The following is a 12,711-nucleotide window of genomic DNA, read 5'->3' on the forward strand; positions in this document are numbered from 1 at the left end:
GAAGGAATTTTTCCTTTTATTTTTTATTTTTATTTTTTTGCTAACTGAAGATTCTAGAATTTGGATTTAAAATATAGACAAAAAAGTTATGTTTGGTACCAAAGTCAAAGAGAAAATGGAAGCAAATTTTTAAAAATTTTAATTAAATTCATTCATTAAAGAAAACACAGCTGTTTTAAATAGAAGGATGGCTCTGAAGGTAGGAAGCGGTGATCATAGCTGAGTTGTGGGGGGCAGGCCTACGCCCTGCGTGCTCTCTGAGGGAAGAGGGCCCCCACCCACCCGGATGTGGAATCCCAAGGTGCCCTGCAGGATTTCCGCTTGGGGTCACCGGTCACCACTCCTGACCACTGGCATGATGAAAAACACCCGACCTTGTTCCTGCATCGCTCAGTACCGCGGGCCCATGCTGGGGTCCAGCAGCGGGCTTTGCCTGGCGGGGTTTGAGGCTCATCTTGAGCTTACTGTCTGCTTGTCACCCGCTGGGGAATGGTGGCCATAGCCTAACTTCGATCCCTGGGCTGGGCAGGCACATAGCATGCTTCTGACCATGCGACTTTTATTGCCCTCCTGACAGAAGCGACTGCGGAGCCTCTGCGTTTGCAAGCAAGGCGGAGTTCTGGGGTTATCACCTTCCTTGGTCTAACAGCCCCTGCCTGGGAATTTGTGTTTTCTAATTTTGATGGGTATTCGGCTATGACCCTCTTAAATGGATTTTCCAGAGGTTTCAGACTTTCTAGGTAGGACGGGGAGTGGGCAGGAGACATCTTAGAAGAGGGCCTGGGGGCCTGGGTTTCTACCTTGTCACCAGCCCTGTGTACTCGGGTGGGTGTTTGTACACATGGTGGTTTGGAAGGGTGGCTCCTACCTGCACATTGGCTACTGTCCAGCTGGTAGTTGGTTGGGTACATTTGGGGTACTTTGAAGGCCTGTGGGAGTTTATGGGCTGCTCTTCCGCCACCATCTGCATAGCAAGCCCTGGTTTTCACTTGGACTATGGGTTTACGTGGGGAGCTCTTGAGAGCCCTTGGGTACTTGAACCTGTACAGAAGTGTTATTACCGTAGATACCTTGGAAAGATCTGTGGAGGTGGTAGTGCTTCCTACTTCCTGTCCTCATTGGGGCTCATGGCTCATCTCTTGTGAGTTACACTGGATGGTGAATCTGGCATAGGGAGTGAAGGGCCCGGGTCATAAAGTGGACGTGACCCCACATCCCACTCGGCCGGTTTTGGAGGGGAGTGGTTGCTGCGCGGACAGTGATGACCTGTTCCTCCCACCCTTCCAGGGAGCCACGCCCTGGTTATCAGGAGCTTGAGATCTGCCTCGTGTGTGGGGTAGGCAGGGGAGCCCCTGTGACTCTTAGGCCATCCCTACTCCATCATTTGGTATGGTGCCCATGAGTGAGTCTCCCCACCTCACTCCCAATTATGGCGAAAGTTTTACGTGTATTTGCTTTCATTGCGGGTGATGTTCCATGTTCGCAGGTGCTTGTGAGCTAATTTATCAGTTTATATCTTCTCTTAGCAAATAGCATGTTGATGTACTTTGCCGATCTTTCTGACGGTTTTCCTTAAGAACTGATGAAATTCTTTTTTAAAAAATAAGTACTTATTGAACTTTATTTAACCAGAAAGGGAGAGTGAGAGTGAGGGAGAGAGAAGGCAGGGGAATGAGAAGGCAAGCCACCAGGTCCAGGACCTGAACCATGGGCCACCATGTGGGAGTCCAGGGCTCTCAACCACTACACCACCTGGTGGCCCAAGAACTGATGGAACTTTGTTTATAGGAAGATCACCCCTTTGTTACAAGTCTTCACTCAGCCCACCTCCGCTCTGTACTTCAATCCTATGTAGCCACCACTCCCCCACCCCTTAAGGTTTTTAGGTCTCGGAGCCATAAGTCAGATTTTAAATGTCCAGCCAGCCATTGCTCTAAATACCTACTGACTTCGGTACGTGATTGGCCCACAACGAACTCGTCTGCGGGCAGGGAACCCAGTTTACATCTTCCCTAAGTGGTGGGTCTCAACACCAATTGTGGATAACTGCCACCCCCTTGTGCTTTGGGACCCTGTGCTCTTCCATCTCCCCCTACTTGGTCCCTGTCACAAAGCAAACCATAGAATACCTTCTGGGGTGGGCACTGGGGAGGTGGGCCCGCGTGGAGATGTAATACTGAGCTTAAATCGGTGGGCTCCTCAGGTGGGGCAGCCATGACCAAGATGGAGGGCTCTCTGGGGCACAAGCTGGAGAGGGACAGGGATGGACTCTGTATATTGCCTATGATTTGTTTTAAGGAATTCCCAGAAGAGGTCGCCGCAGACTTATAGTGAGTGGTAAGAGTCCACATCTAACTTGGGGGGTGAGGGGCGGACCTCAGCTTGGGGTCTCCCAACTTCTGATGCCAGGACCCAGGTCAAAATCATGAACGGGAACCTGCTTGGAACTGCAAGTAGTCCACTGCCTCACGTCATTCTTTGCTCACATTTAATTTTTATTTTGATTTTTTTAATGCTGCACAAGACAATATTTATTTCATTTGTTTCATTTGTTTCTTTATTTCTGTTTGCTGCCGTTGTTTCGTTTACTGAAAGTGAGAGGGAACGTTCGAGGCCTGTTTCTTTTTCTTTTTCCGTAGGCCGCCTTAAGCTCTCTAAATTTGGAACATCTAAGCAAGCTGAAGGGAAAAGGGGGTTTCGCAAAATCACTCGGGGGGGGGAAAGGTGGCGGCGTTAATCATGCCTATGCTGGGTGATTAACTGCTTGTACAGTGACGTCTCACTTTTAATTAATCGTGCTCAAGGCTGTGGTTAAACTGGGGTCCCTTCTCAGAGCAGCTCGTACTGCCGGAGGTGCATGCGCTGGATGATGTCACGGCAGTCGTTGAACACGCGGCGGATGTTCTCGGTGTCCACGGCGCAGGTGAAGTGAGGGTAGCAGTAGTGGCGCCCGTCTCCGCTCGCGGTGCTGATTCTCTGCAGGCGCAAGGGCAGGACGGCCGGGTCAGCTCGGCCTCTCCCAGGGCCCCCCGTGGGCTGTGAGGAACCCTCCCCGGGAGAAGCAGAGTGGGAGGCTGGACAGCCTGACCCCAAAACTCAGAACTAAGCCCCGCTGTCCCCCAAAGAGAAAAGCCTCTGCTCACCAGAAACTCGTCGCGGATGAAGTACTTGGCCCGGGTCACGCGTGGGTCCTCTCCGGGCTCGGGAGTAGCTGCAGAGAACAGAAGTGGTTTACCCCCTCCGGGAGTGAAAGGCAGGGACAGAACCTGGTGCTAACGGTGCTGCAGCCCTGCCGTCTCCGGACCCCAGCTTCGGGTGGGAGGGGTGGGCCTTCCTGCCCCGAGCCCGGCCGTGCAGGGGTGCGCTTCCAGCCCGCCCTCTCAAGGCCCCCTGCATGAACAGGCCAGGGCCCCGCCTACCATCCTCAGGGGTAGTGTAGCGAGCGAATTCTGGAAAGTAGTCCTCGATCTTTGACTTCCCAGCGAGGACCTTCTCAGCAAGCAGGTCTTGCTTGTTGAGGAACAGGATCACAGAGATGGTGCGCAGCCACCTGGCAGGGGAGGGAGGCGTGATGCCGGGGCCTGGCGCCAGGCCCAGACCCCGGGCAGGCCCAGGCCCCAGCCGGTACCTGTTGTTCCAGATGCTCTTGAAGAGGTTCAGGGCCTCCTGCAGGCGGTTGGTCTGGTTGTCCTCCCGGATGACCATGTTGTAGCTGCTGCTGGCCACCACGAAGATGATGGCAGTCACGTCTTAGCCACGAGAGAGCAAAAGCAACAAGCGTTAGGAGCGCAAAGGCCAGCAGTAGCCCGGGAGCGCGCGGCCCACGGCAGCCTACCGTTGAAGCACTGGATCCACTTCCGGCGCTCGTCCCGCTGGCCGCCCACGTCGAACATGCTGCGGGGAGAAGACGTTATTCCCTCGGGGTCCCCACCACCCTCGCCGCGCTGCTCTGCCGACAAAGTGAACTGGGGTGGGGCCAGGAGGCAGCATGGAGGTTAAGGTGGCTGCAGCTCACAAGGCTGACGGAGCAGTTCAAGTCCCGGACTTGACGGCTTGAAAAGCACACCGGGTGTGTGTGTGCAAGCCCAAAAATCTTGGAGAAGGGACTGTGGCATGGCCACCCCAGGGACAGGAGGGGGTGATTTCTCACTTTCCCTGTCTCCCTCCGGTGCCCGCACACCCCCTATGGCAAAAACATGAGGAAAAACCACAACAGGGAATTGGTCACTCACTGGAAGTTGACTTTGTCCACCTGGAACTTGGTCTCAAAGATCCCAGAGGTCAGGACGCGGCAGCGAAGCAGGTCCTGAAACAGTCCACAGGTCAGCGGGTCTCACCAGAACCCACCCAGCCGGGGCCACCACCCTGGGCACGTGGCCCTGAGCGTGACGCTCTGCGCACCTGGTCACTTGGCACGTAGTCGGCCTGCTTGATGACATCGATCTTGTCCAGGAAGCTGGAGAGAAGGAAGACAGGGCGGGGTTCAGAGGGCCCGCCGTCGGCCACTTGCGCCGGGCGTACAAGGTGGGCAGAATGGCAGTGAGGTGGTGCACTGTGCCCGCCACGCTGGTGACTCCGCCTATGCCCGAGCAGGTGCGAGCAAGCGGAGGCCAGGACAGACACTCGTGGGAGTCGGGGACCGTGCCCAGCAGCTGCCCGCGCTCGGGCCACGCCGCAGCACACACCGTGGTGGAGCTTCCTTCTCACTTTCGTTTTCAAAAGGCCGACTCTGTCTGCCAGCCACTAGAAATGGGGTGCCAATCGGGCCTGATTTGGTGCCATCTGCTGATGACTGGCCCCCGCCCCCAGATTTACGTTGAGCTGTGTGGCCCTGACTGAAATGGGGGAGACTTTGGGGACTGTACACCTCTGTCACTGAGCTTTAAAAAAAGCATGCGAAGTGTCACACGTAAAGCGGCAAGGCTTTCTCTGCCAGGACAGAGCTGGCATCCGAGACTCGGAGTCTGGCCCCCTTCCTTTCTCTTTTGAAGAATCTCACTGCTTCAAGAGAACAGGAGAGGTTGCCGTGGGGGGCCCTGGTGCCCTGACCACACGGAGCAGGAAGCGAACGCCACGCTCCCTTCCGTTCTGCTCGGTCCCTGAAACCAACAGCTCCGCCTGCGAAATTGGCGATGGGAGAAAGGATCTTGCTTGTACTGCTCGAGTACAGTCAGAAAAACGAAACTGAGAAAGCGGGGCATAATTTAATACAGAAAACTAATGTTAGCACCAGCTCGAGTTGTGGTGGGGAAGGACAGGTGGGTGGAGGTCGGACCGGTTTTAAAGTGGGCTTAATCAGGAAAGAAAGTGGCAAAGGCAGAAAAGCCTATTTAAAGTGGCTCCCTGACTCTCTCCTCCTTCCTCCTTCCTCCTTCGCAGTGCAGTTTGTCTGGCTCGGAGGATGCACTACCTTGCCCAATGGGTCTTGCATTACAGCACCAGGCCAGAAATAGCTCCCCAGCCGCCCTGGCCTCCAGCAGGTTGCCACGGCAACAGAACCACAGTTCTATAAATAGATCAGCACCAAATCTTGTGAGAGAGACATCTGGAGTGGAGCCAGCCAAACCCAGCTCAACAAATAAAAACAGGCGGCTTGAGACACGGGCCGGTACCAGCACCTGGACTTTAGCATAGAGCCGGACCAGAGCCACGCTGGTCACCACCCACACAGGGCTGCCCCAGCCATCGGGCAGGGAAGGCAGAAAACTGACAACTCTGAAGCTGTGTTTTTTTGTTTTGTTTTGTTTTGGTTTGGTTTTTTTTCCCTTTGCATTTCCTGAAAAGTTTTCATGATCCATGCAAATGGATGTCATTTTCTGATAAACTTTCAGGAATAATTTTGGGTTGCTTAAAAAAAAAAAAAAAAGAAAACTTTTACACAGTGTGACCAAAAAACTGCCAGGCCAGCCAGTGGTATGGTGGTTAAGGTGGCTGAATCCCATATGGCTGATTGTGTGGTTCAAGTCCCGGGCCCAGTGGCTTGAAAAACGCATCCAACATGTGTGTGTGTGTGTATGCCCGAAATCCTGAGAGAAGGGAGGGTGGCATGGCCATTCCCTGGGGAGGTGCTTTTTCCTTTTCTCTATCTCTTTCTCCAGTGAGCACACATGCCCTATAGCAAGTTAAAACACGAAAATAGAAAAACCCTAAAAAGCTGGCTGGACTTGATTATAAAAATCGCCACAGCCCGTCCCCGCCCTCTCCAGCTCGAGCCCTAGGCCTGTACCTGCACTTAGCTCCTGCCTTGGCTCCAAGATACAGGACACAGACAATTCCAGGATTTCCATCTGCTCTGTATTACTATAATTAGCGCTTCCAGCTTTTAGTTCAAACTTTGGAGAAAATCAGGGACTTTGTTGAAGAGGGAGTGGGGGCTGGGGTCAGAGGGACAGTTTTTTCTGTTGCTTGCAAAAATACACAAATTTGCTTGGACATTAAACCACGAAATATGTAAGTGACCACTGAAAATAATCCAATGAACTTCCTCTGGAAGCCAGGCTTGGGAAAGACAGACTGACTTCACCGGCCCTCACGCCAAGGTCTGTGAGCCGCGGGCCTTGCTGCCTGCAGGCACTGGCTCTGGCTCTCTCCGCCCTGTGGAGCCACGGCGTCTTGGGTTCAGCTCCTAAGCTGGGCTGCTAAGTGTGAGCTCAGGGCTGCACCATGGCCTCAGCACTTAGTAATTTCTGTCATAAGGTCGCTCCTGGGGTTCAGCTGCTTATGCTGAGTGAGGCTGACATCAAACATCCGCATTGCACCCTCTGCCCCACCTCCCCAGGGACACTCCCCCCGTCAAGGGGATCCCGAGGTGGGTTGCTACTGCCTCTGAGACAGCAAAGAAAAGACAGCTTCGAAGCTGTCCTCGGCCGACCACCACACACCCACACACCCACACACCGTGGGATCCCGTGCAGGACAGGGAGCTCGTCAGTGGCTTAAAGGTGATTCCGCAGATGTGTGTGCGGTACAGCACAAAGGGGCAGGACAGAGCGGGGGCCGCAGGCTGCAGGTGTAGCAGCTTGGTCACATGGAGGTGTGCAGTCAAGTCTGCTTTGTTTTGTTTTTGTTTTGATCAGGGGAGCCTCCCCGTGTAACTGACTTGAAAGAGAAGCCTCTCCCCGTCTCTCTCTCAGTAATTTATCTTTCTTGGAAATACCCCACCACTGTACTGTGCTGTTTAGGTGTATAGTTCAGGGTTTAAAAATCCACCGACCACTTACCATCCTTGAATCAAGACCCAGAGTGAAGGAATAGAAAATATGAAACAGAATTCAAGTCAAGACCACATGCAACCCAGCTCTATGGCACGCAGGCGCATCCCCGAGCAGCACAGATGTGGACTAGCGTGTGGGCACTCCCCTGGTCGAGGAGTGGCAGAGACAATGGCTACTGGGGAGGCATCTCCATCTCTGCCACCGCCGCCCCTCTTCATGTTTTTAAATTACGGCAATAAAGCAGAATATTTTTGCTTCGCCATAGTGTGAGAGCTGCCTTATCTCCCTAAATGCTTTGAGGTCAATTCAGTGAATGATTTCAAGCTAATCAATTATGAACATCACTTTCTCACAAATGCTACCCTTTTGTTCTAACAGGCATTAACTGTTTATACAGAATAATGTGACTGCACCAAACAGTGCAATTAAGGGTTTTACAGAACAACCAAACCAGATGGGAATGAACTACAGGTGGGATGACTACTTGGCTTTTCTGAGAATCACAGGGAGGTAACTTGGAGGGCGGGAGGCGGGTGCCCGCGCCAGCGCCTGCGGGGGGGACTCACTACTGGGCGCAGTCGATCAGCTGGTACTCGTTGGAGCGCTCGTAGCAGGCACGCACTCCCTCGTCCTCCCACAGAGCCTTGGCGTGCTCGTAGAATTCCTGCCAGGGAACACAGAAGATGGCATCAGGGGGAGACATGCGTGCACTCCAGGACCACAGTCCACTGGATGACCCACACCTGCTGTCCACCCTCAACTAGGAGCCTGGAAAAAGGGCCACGTTCAGAAGTTGAACGCAATGCTCGCTCTTCCTGTGAGTTACTGGTGGGGGAGGGGGTGGCGTTAACTCCGGAGTCACCGTCTTCCCCAGTGTCTACGCAGGGAGCACATGCACCAAAGTCTAGGTTAGAATCTACCAATGGGTGAGCCACTGTTGGGGCAACAAACTTCATTTGTTAAGATGTGCCGGACTAAGTTTTCCTTCCAGGAAAATATAAATTTTACCCAAAGAAAGTAATAATGAAAGGAAACGGTAGACAGGAGCGCCGAGTTCAGCTGGCGGCAGGACTAAGGAAAGGCGGCTGTCTGCAGGCATTTAACGAGGCTGCCATCAGTTAGGAAGCCCCAGTTCCGGGCAGTTGGGGGGCAATGTAAAACACATTGCTTACCGCCCACATTTCCAACAAATACTGTTTAAAAAGATGTATCTGCCCGAGCTAATGAACACTGCACCTCCTAAGTGTGTAGCCAAACCCGCTTAAAATACACAAACACAAATTCCCACGAACGGCTAACAAAAGGCAACAATAACTCATTGTTCTGAGCACAGACGAGCCTCTTCCTTCTGGGCCTTATAAACCCCTGCCTCTTGCCCGGCTCTCCTCCTCCTCTGACCAACCACTGCTCCCCACTGGGGCCAGTGGTGCCTGTCTGCAGCCCCAAGGACAGGTCTGTGGGAGACACATCTTTGTGATCAGTGCCACGAACCCTGATGGAGGGGAGGCACAAAAGGCTCTTCTCCTATATGCTGTATTTTGTCATTTGACTTATAATTTAGGTATTGTTAAAAACTCATTTTAATACTGTGATTTTATTTTCATTTGCCCCAAAGGCAAGGATTGATTCTAGGAAAATCTTAAGAAAGGTTAAAATGTAATCTGCTGAAAATGAGAAGTCTTCGCCAGCCCTCTGCGGTTCCCCCTTGCCCGTCTTCAGCCCACCGAAGGCCAGAGTCAACACACAGTTGCGTGTCACACAGTCCCCAAGATGGCGGCGGAGGCATGAACCAGGCCTCCACGGCCAGGGCGTTCTCCACGAAGACTTATACTCTCATAAAGCGTGAACTGAGTATTAAAGCATGGTATTGCTTTGCAGAGGCGGGGAGCCGGGTTTCAGGGAGTAACAGCCCTTGGCTCGTCCACCTCAACAAAGTCCTATGATGCTGGGGATGAGGTCTCTGAAACCGGGAGGCACCCACAGAGCCCAGGTCCCGGTCCCTCCTCCCTCCGTGGGCCGCGTGCAGCTTACGGGAGGGAAGTCGAAGTCGGGGACGTTCATCACGCTCAGGATGTAGTCCACCCGGAACTGGTTCTCGGGGTTGGCCAGCTCCACGGGGGGCACCAGGTTGCTCATGGCGGCCACGATGGTCTGCAGGGACGAGAGCGCGGTCAGGGCGGCGCGATGGGCGGGCCGCGCGCCGGGCGGGGGCGCACCTACCTCGATGGCCTCCTTCAGGTTGTTCTTGATGTCCTGCACCTTCGTCGCCTTCTCACTACAGTGGGATTGAAGAGGAAAGAGCCATATTGCATCACATTGGCAAAGGGCGTCGCGCCCCTCAGGTCATCGCAACTAAGAAGCATAGTATTCTGTTCTTCTGGGGCCGTGGGTTTGGGTCTGTGCACAGACAGGGCTGGAGGGACCGGTCGGGGTGGTTTTGAACGATAAATTGTGTGTCCCGAGGACACGGCCGATGCGGGCCAGTTCACCAATTGCAATCGAGCTCACGATGGAGGCTACTGTACCAGAAGTCGCACCTCATGGCTCTCAGCTCCCACACTCACACTTCTGGGGAGGCCGGCCTAGCCCCACACCCTGGGGGAGAATGTGTCGGGGGCTGACTCGGGGTTCACTGGCTGCTGACTTAGCGAGTGCAGGTGGGAGCCTTAAAAGTGGTGATTTCAGGGTCTGCGGGCCTGTTCACCTACATGCTGGTGTGCCTGTCTTGGGAAGATGCCTCTGGGCGTTGCGGCTGGCAGCAACTCGCAACGCGTCCAAGTTACAGGGCAACACACGTGGGCTGTCCTTTGACCAGGAATGAAGCCAGAGCCTACTCCACTAGCACTGTGACTGTAGGGGTGAGGGCAGGTCCCTCTGTTGGTCAGAGCTTAAAGATCTCACTGCTTTTCATTTTGTATACAAAATTACTTCGGACATAAGGCACACGCCTGTGTGGCCTTTGAGGAATGATCTCTCAGTTACTGGGGCCACGGGCCATGGCCACACCCTCTGGCTCCTGGGTTCCCCTAACAACGTGAACTTGTGCACCAGACCACACTGACCTAAATGCCGTATGCTTTCATTAGAGGTAGAGCCAAGGGAGGGTCTCGGATCGGCAGTAAGAGGACAAGGAGGACCCTTGCTCGGTGTGTTTATGCTGCCAGTCTACACCCGACCCTCACTTTCTCTGCTCCTGGGGGCGGCAGAGCACACCTACTGTGTGTCAGACCCTGGGATGTGGCAACATTGTGACATGGGGAGACTATGTGAGAGCTTCTCCCGGATGATGGGAAACCGAGGCAGAGAGGAAAAGTCCAAGTTACAGAGGCAGACACTGGGGGGAGGGGGGGACAAAGAAAGGGTAGATCTTATCTTTGTAATTTAAAAAAAAACAAAAAGGAGGAAAAAAAAATCTCCCAAGATTGTCGTTTTGAAGCACTCACTTGGCGGCCTCGCCAGGAGTTATGGAACTGAAACAAATCAAAGCCCGAGGAACCCAGGAACAGGCAGGGACAGCAGCCACAGCTGGCGGGTAGGGCGGAGGCTTCACCACACCTGCAAGAGGCTGTCCCGCAAACAACCTGATCTTTTCTTTTTAAAGAGTTGTAATCATTTTAACAGCTAACTGTTCCTGAGGTTTATCTTCTGAGTGAACAGTTAGTCTTTGAGGGGTGGGTCCCCATGTTCTGGGCAAGCTCACCACACACCCTTCACCTGGAATCTCCGAGGCCCCTGCAGCTCCTGCTCTTTGCACACTGGAGTAAGAGGAACTGGCGAGTCTGAAGGGGCTGCCCATCAGTGCAGGGGTGGGAGGGCAGGTGGTACTAGGACCCCTCCCCAGGGCCGTGTAAGCGACAGTGCCTCGGACGGGGAGCACAGGGAGTCCGCAGCCCTGGAGACCGGGATCTGCATGCGGACTGGAAACCTGACCCTGTAGCCCTCCTGGGAGAGAGCCCTGGGCACCCTGCAGGACTGCTCTGCTTTGGCCCTGTGGGATCCCAGGGTTCCCAGCTTGGTCCTGTGGTCTAAAAGCAGCTATTCAGATGGTAAGAGATGGAAAGGACATTGTCTTGAATATTCACACCCAAATTCAAGATTTACCCACTCCCCAGGACAAACGCATCCCCATTCATGAAGAACAGGCACCATCTCCTTGGCAACGAATGCCACCCGCTTTGGTTTCAAGTCCCCTGGCAGTGACATCAGGTATGTTCCGTGTTAAACATCCAAACCCACATACAACAACAGAAAAGTATTTCCAGAAACGAGGTTCCTTCAGTCAGTTTTGTATTTTGGTCTAAGTAGTAGTATGATAATTGGAAAACTTCCAGTCTTAAAATACGGATATTTTGAGAACGTGTTCAGTATTCATCTACGTATGTGAATAGGTGTGGGAGTATATCAAGTATAAAACAGCTAAAATAGAAATCTAAAATCTAATTCGGGTGTGTAATACTAAAACATAAAACCCTTCCATTGAAGCAATTACTATGTAGATGGAGATATTATATGGGGGTTGGCAGGTTTACCAGTCATTTTTACTATCGCTTAATGAATTTAACGTTGATTGTGAAATTCAGAGAAAATTCCTTAGATGTCTCTAAACTCCGTAACAAAGGCAAAATATATGCCAATTGTTAGAATTCTGATCAGCAAAAAGATGGGGGCTGGAGCTGGGAGTCCCGTGGGCGTGCTCCCCCTCCTCTCCCCTCCCCTCCCAGGTAAAGCAGAGCTGGGTTCTGAGGTCAGGAGCCCCAACCGCCTGCTTGGCTGCCTAGGGGGCAGGAGAAGGTTGAACTAAGTTCCATGTAGTTCTGTACCTCCTCCTCCTGTGGGGATAGACAGACTAAAGACAGAAGACAGACGCAAGATACGGGGAATACTGAAACATGCAGAGAATTTTTATTTATCACGAATGTTAAGACTGATGTTTACTTGCAGGACGGGGTCACAGAGACGTGCAGGCAAGGTGTTAGTAGGGCTCGAGGGTTTGGCACCACATCTGGTACACAGTAGGCTGCTTAGTGAGGACTTGCCAGAATTCTCAAAGGCCAACCCTGGTACAGTAGATTGTCAATCAGCCATTTTTTAATATAGATGCCTCTTTTGGATGGTTGATATACTACTTTTTTTTTTTTTTTTTTTTTGGGCCATTAAAGGTTTTGTTATCCCCCTTTTTTTTTCCCCTCCAGTTATCTTTAAAGGTAAGGTAGTAGGGCCCAGCTCCCCTCCCCCAAACAGAATAGTATTCTTATTAGAAGTTCCTAAGACCGAGCGAGTCCGGCATGCAAACTGAGATAGGACAGAGTCGGGAAGACGAGAAACCATAGCCCTCACCTAGGGACACTAGGTTCTAAAAGAGACAGAGGGACAGACACGTGTCAGTTACTTTGTCCGCTACCCCACCCCCCCTGCCCCTCCCCTCCCGGCCACAGAAGCCATCTGAGCCGCCGTAGGAGGCTGGTCAGCGGGCTCTGTGTGTGCTCAGGAGAACGCA

At 52.8% G+C, this 12,711-nt stretch overlaps 1 protein-coding gene across 1 annotated transcript in view; it reads right to left on the reverse strand.

Moving 5' to 3' along the window:
• Positions 1-2,492: 2,492 nt before the first annotated feature.
• Positions 2,493-12,711, reverse strand: part of LOC102489563 (guanine nucleotide-binding protein G(s) subunit alpha isoforms XLas) — a 54,334-nt gene continuing 44,115 nt past the window's right edge. The window contains exons 5-14 of the mRNA XM_014582059.2: positions 9,435-9,489; positions 9,246-9,365; positions 7,781-7,878; positions 4,402-4,456; positions 4,233-4,306; positions 3,836-3,894; positions 3,629-3,749; positions 3,420-3,550; positions 3,144-3,211; positions 2,493-2,976 (exon numbers count right to left, since the gene is read on the reverse strand). Coding sequence (XP_014437545.1) covers positions 2,830-2,976; positions 3,144-3,211; positions 3,420-3,550; positions 3,629-3,749; positions 3,836-3,894; positions 4,233-4,306; positions 4,402-4,456; positions 7,781-7,878; positions 9,246-9,365; positions 9,435-9,489 — 928 coding nt within the window. The 3' untranslated portion in view covers positions 2,493-2,829. The remainder of the gene's footprint in view (positions 2,977-3,143; positions 3,212-3,419; positions 3,551-3,628; positions 3,750-3,835; positions 3,895-4,232; positions 4,307-4,401; positions 4,457-7,780; positions 7,879-9,245; positions 9,366-9,434; positions 9,490-12,711) is intronic.

The sequence above is a fragment of the Tupaia chinensis genome, unplaced genomic scaffold, assembly GCF_000334495.1.
Source record: "Tupaia chinensis unplaced genomic scaffold, TupChi_1.0 Scaffold000066_1, whole genome shotgun sequence".
Classification (NCBI taxonomy): Eukaryota; Metazoa; Chordata; class Mammalia; order Scandentia; family Tupaiidae; genus Tupaia; species Tupaia belangeri.